The following is a 4,831-nucleotide window of genomic DNA, read 5'->3' as shown; positions in this document are numbered from 1 at the left end:
TTTTTTTTTTTTTTTCATATATAAAGAGTTGACTTTGAGAGACTACCCAGATTAGAATAACGTGAACAGTGAAATCAGATGTTATGGTTTATTTGGTGTCCATTTATTTTACTGGCATAAATCTAAAAAACACCAACAAAATGTTGCCGTTGATTTAAAACTCCATGAATATTTAATTAAAAATGAGCAAGGAAGTGTCTCTTACTCACTGTCGTTGTGGCTTACTGGCCTACTTTTCAACTTGGAAAAGCAACCTTGTCCTCATTTGTGCTATACAAATCATTTCTGAAGCTCTTACTTTTTTTTTTGTAATGTTTTTTTAAATGTTTTGCTGTCCTCATCTTTCTTCATGTCCCTGATGTCTGCCCCTCCCTCCCCAGGCAGTCCAGCGGAGCTTTGCCAGCTGTGTGTGGGCGATGAGATTGTGACTGTTAATGGAGTTGCTGTGGCACACATGAACTACAACCAGTGGAAGGATAAAATGACATCTTCCCTTCAAACCGGCAGTCTGACCATGGACATGCGGCGCTATGGCAACAAGGGTAGATAATGAGCCAAAAAAAGACTTGTCTTGTATTTCAACACCTTGATCATTTGTAATAATTTGACCTCTAACTTCTAACCATTGGTCACAAAGTGTGGCCTTACAGTAGTTTTGATGACTGGTTATTTTGATTAGATTGGAGCACCAGTGAGGGGAGTCATCCTAACCAGTCAGGCCAGAGCAGGGTTACTCTCAATCTAACTGCCGCAGCGCCGTTCCTGATGGGTTGCCCTGATCACCATGCCAACAGTGGTGCCTGCACAGAACCTGCAGACAGGAACCTCAATGGGCAGACAGACGATGTGAGCAATGTTTAGTCAGTTATCACTTCAAATCTCAAAAGGGATTTACAAAGCTTCTTATAGTGTGGCTTAATACATGGTGCTCATCAGGTGTTCTTTCACAGGTTTTACAAGGTAAAGTCATGCATGGAGAGCTTTCTGAAAACCATAAGACAGCCAGAAATAAAGGTAATAACAATAATAAAAGTCTGTAGTGACCAAAATGCATGACAAACATCTCTTTTAAGAATAAATCCTCTGATACAGTTCGCACTTTTGTAATTTCTCACCTTAACCGTCCTTCCTCTTCGTGTAGATCATAGTAACATTAGTATGAAAAATCAGAAAAGGAGGGCTGAATTTTTCAAACCGAAAGGTAAAATTCCAGTTTGACTCATTGCGTAGCAGCTTTGGTGGCTGGTGCTTGCCTTGGTTAATTGTTGGGAATACATTAAAAGAGATTTTAAGGTTTTCAAAAGAAGGGAGCTGCTAATTAAAAAAGGAATGAGAAAATGCGATGATGATGATGATGATAACTATTACTTTAGTACCACCATAATACTTTCAGACTGTTGTACTTGAATGTTATTTTAATCAAAGCAGCCTAACTAAAAAACTATTAAATGTGTAGTATTTCAGTAAATGAATATTCTGCACATGTCTTTTTCAAAAAGTAGTAAAAAGTATTAGTTTTTTGCAAACTGCAGCAAAAAAAATTCTTGTCTTGGCACAACTTTACCTAGCAACCACAGAGCTGACGACACTGACCAAATCTACAATATACCACATGTGTATCAGATGCTTTTACTGATTATCTTTGGGTTAATGGGTTGTCATTTTTAATTGGCAACTTTGTGAATATTTTGCACCATGACTGGTTGGTAATGCTGTTCTTTGTGGTTGTTAATGAATCTGATGTGTGTCCCACTACAATGGCTTCTCTCATCAGGCTCTGCAGGATTCAGCTCCTGGGTTTACTTGTGTGGTAAATGTTTGCACTGTGTGTTTTTCTTAACTGTGTGTGCTGAGCAACATGCTAGCGGTTGTGTGGAGCATAATCAACCAATGAACAAAGCAGATTTGTGTTGTCGTGTAGCGTGTGAATACTGGCCTTCTTTAATTTACTATGGCATGCTTAACTCTTTGCTCATTAGTGTCTTTCTCCGTATGTCTGCAGTATCTTTAGGCTGGGGATACGCTAGCAGATTAGTGTGCTGATTTATAAATAGACTGATCTTTGGTCTGGTCTGTGTGTAGATGAGAGTGGTTGAGATCTCTAGACCTCCTACGCCACATGAGAAACATGTGACATAGATAGTTATGACCAAATATTTGAGCCAGTCCTGCAGGTAAAGCTCAACGAGGCGCAAAGTAAAAATTGCTTTTATTTTCTCCAACTCGTAACAAACATTGTTTTGTAGCCACAAGGCATCTAGCGAGGCTGTATAATTCATAAATCATTCATATATTGTATTCACAACATTTTTTTTATAGCCATTGTGTTACATTTTGGAAATAAGTCTTTGTAAATTATAGTGTGGTCTAGACATATTTCTGTAAAGTGTCTTGAGATAACTCTTATGATTTGATACTATAATTGAATTATACTTAAAGTGACCCTCTCACCTCCAGCTCTGGAGGCAGTTAAACTGTACAGTTCATGTTGTTACTGTTTCTGGATACAGCAAGTGTTGGTACTACGTAAGACAATGCTGCAAAACATTTGTCAGTTCAGCAGGATAAACCAAGTAAAGTGTGTAGTCTGTAAGATAGATAGATCTCAATCTATTGTGTGATCCAGTGCACTTCAAAATTCTTCTAATGCGTCCCCAGCCTTTGTCTGTGTGACATTAGAACACAATTAGATTATCTTTTAGGACTACTGTATTGGGTTCTCTCTGCTGACCTGTAATTTTCTCCCACAGGAGGTTCAGAATCTGCCATATCTGATGTAAGTTACCATCCCGCTTGATCAAAGGATGTTTGTATGCATGTTCAAACATAAGTTATGCATGAGTATGTGTGTGTTGAAAATGTGTGTGTGCTGCACTGTGATCATGTTTGAGCCCACAGTCTGTTTGTGCATCACCAGCTCCAGGTGCCATCCCTCAGCCCCTCCTCATCCAGCTGGTCGTGGGACCGCGAGGAGGATCGAAGGCGTCAGGAGAAGTGGCAGGAAGAGCAAGAGCGCCTCCTACAGGTAAAGACTATTTCCCCAACACACAGCTACGCAGCACACTCCTTGTTACTTTCATTAATCTTTATCTAAAGTGTGAAGCAACGCTCAAATGTTCAAATGCTTGTTTTTTCCAGAAGCAATACCAGCGGGATCAGGAGAGGCTTGAGTCAGAGTGGCAGAGAGCACAACAGGATGCAAAGGGGGAGTTATGCAGGAATCCAGGGGCAAAAGTAATGAGACTTCACAGATCGGTTAAATTTAACAATAATTCATGAAGTGTTAAAAAAATTAATTAAATAAAAATCACATCACTGCAGCCAAAATTGAGAGAATTTTGTTCACTTCCTTGTGGCTTTAAAAATCATTTGGTCTCTACTGCTAATTGGATGAACGTTTTCTGGCTTCTGTTTTTCTTTTTGATACCGTTTTAGGATTCATAGGTGGGTCCCTGGCCCACATTACATTTCAGTGCTACACGTTGTTTCTATAGAATTGTATTTCTTGTCTATTTTTCATGCATTTAAAGCAGAACACATTTGAGATGACCAATGGTGTCGAGAGCCCTGCCAACACCCAGCTCCGTGTGAATGGACTGAAAAACAAAACCAGAGAAGAGCAGAGCCCTGACCAAGATAAGCTGAAAGTAGCAGGTCTAAACCCTCAAAGTAATGCATCAGGACAGCAGCATGACCAGATTTCAGGACAAATCTGGTAAATTAACTTTTTCTCCCCATTGTTTCAATGTCCCCAACAATATCAGCTCTTTGGCATCCTTTCTGAGTGTAACAGTGTTAATTGCTGTGCTTACTATTAAATGAAAGGTTTAAGACATTTTATTTAGCTTTTTTTTTTTGTGCTTCTTTGTGCTTTTGCTGGGCCGTAATGCTTTCCATGCTGTACCTCAGGGCTGAGGACTCCTTTGGCTTTGCTCAGCTGTCTCCTGCACACAGGTCAGAACAAGATTAGCTCAGTATGACTTGGGAGTAGATAGTATTTAGCTTCATGCATAAAAACTCTAGTGTGGTATGTTTTCAAAAATGGCACTGTATTTTGTTCTAAAATAATTAATGATGCAAGATGATTGGGTATTATTACTACTACTTTTCACGTCTTGTGAAAGGGAAAATTCACCTTGAAGCATGCAACCATTTTGGTGCAGACCATGAAGGCCAAATTTTCAGGGAAGTACATTTTTTTTCTATAATAGACTGCATATACTGTAAAAAAAAGAAGAAAAAAAATCTTTTTCTTCCACAGGGCCAAGTCCTTGTCTACCCCAGCATTAGCTGGCACCACAAGAGGTTTGTCTACCTTTTTCTGGCATAAAATTCCCCTTTGTTCTGCTGATTTACTGCTAGCCTTTTTAACATCGGGAACACACCGCCGGTGTAAGCATTGCATATAGCAGTGTAGCACAGCTATTTTTATTTCGCCACACATTTTATGCAATCTGTCAGGCTACAACAGGCACGATAGTTTAGCCGTACACTCTACTTTTTTTCACGCAAGCGTATGTGTCAAGCCAGGCAGGTAATCGTACAGGAAGACCACAATGCAGCTGGAAATTTTACCAAAATAAACACATTTCAAAATAAAACAGCCAGGTGATTACAGTGATTTGGGCTGTCTTGACTTCTCACAGTGAGACACACAATCGGGTACATGGAGAGAGAAACTGGCAGAGGACAGTCTCTCTCTCTCTCACTCACTCACATGCTACAATTAAGTTTTCCCCACTCATCCGGTCTCTTTCTGCCGGGGAGAGAGAGGATTGCGTTATGATCAGTGCATAGAAATAACCAGGTGCCCCTGAGCAAGGCACCCCCC

General features: G+C 39.9%; 1 protein-coding gene across 12 annotated transcripts in view; it reads left to right on the top strand.

Annotated features, from left to right (window-relative positions):
- The window catches only part of LOC116694456 (LIM domain only protein 7), a 31,350-nt gene that overhangs the window by 22,866 nt on the left and 3,653 nt on the right, over positions 1-4,831 (top strand). For 6 of the 12 annotated variants that reach the window (XM_032524801.1, XM_032524520.1, XM_032524972.1 and 3 more), the window contains 10 exons: positions 381-542; positions 680-846; positions 951-1,014; positions 1,142-1,201; positions 2,751-2,776; positions 2,918-3,025; positions 3,139-3,234; positions 3,531-3,715; positions 3,910-3,954; positions 4,262-4,305. In XM_032524801.1, the coding sequence (XP_032380692.1) occupies positions 381-542; positions 680-846; positions 951-1,014; positions 1,142-1,201; positions 2,751-2,776; positions 2,918-3,025; positions 3,139-3,234; positions 3,531-3,715; positions 3,910-3,954; positions 4,262-4,305 (957 nt within the window). The remainder of the gene's footprint in view (positions 1-380; positions 543-679; positions 847-950; positions 1,015-1,141; positions 1,202-2,750; positions 2,777-2,917; positions 3,026-3,138; positions 3,235-3,530; positions 3,716-3,909; positions 3,955-4,261; positions 4,306-4,831) is intronic. The other 6 variants (XM_032524375.1, XM_032524882.1, XM_032524732.1 and 3 more) reach the window with 6 other exon arrangements.

Source organism: Etheostoma spectabile, chromosome 1 (assembly GCF_008692095.1).
Source record: "Etheostoma spectabile isolate EspeVRDwgs_2016 chromosome 1, UIUC_Espe_1.0, whole genome shotgun sequence".
Taxonomy (NCBI): Eukaryota; Metazoa; Chordata; class Actinopteri; order Perciformes; family Percidae; genus Etheostoma; species Etheostoma spectabile.
Note: the sequence above shows the minus strand (reverse complement) of the source record. Positions and strands in the feature narration are given on the sequence as shown.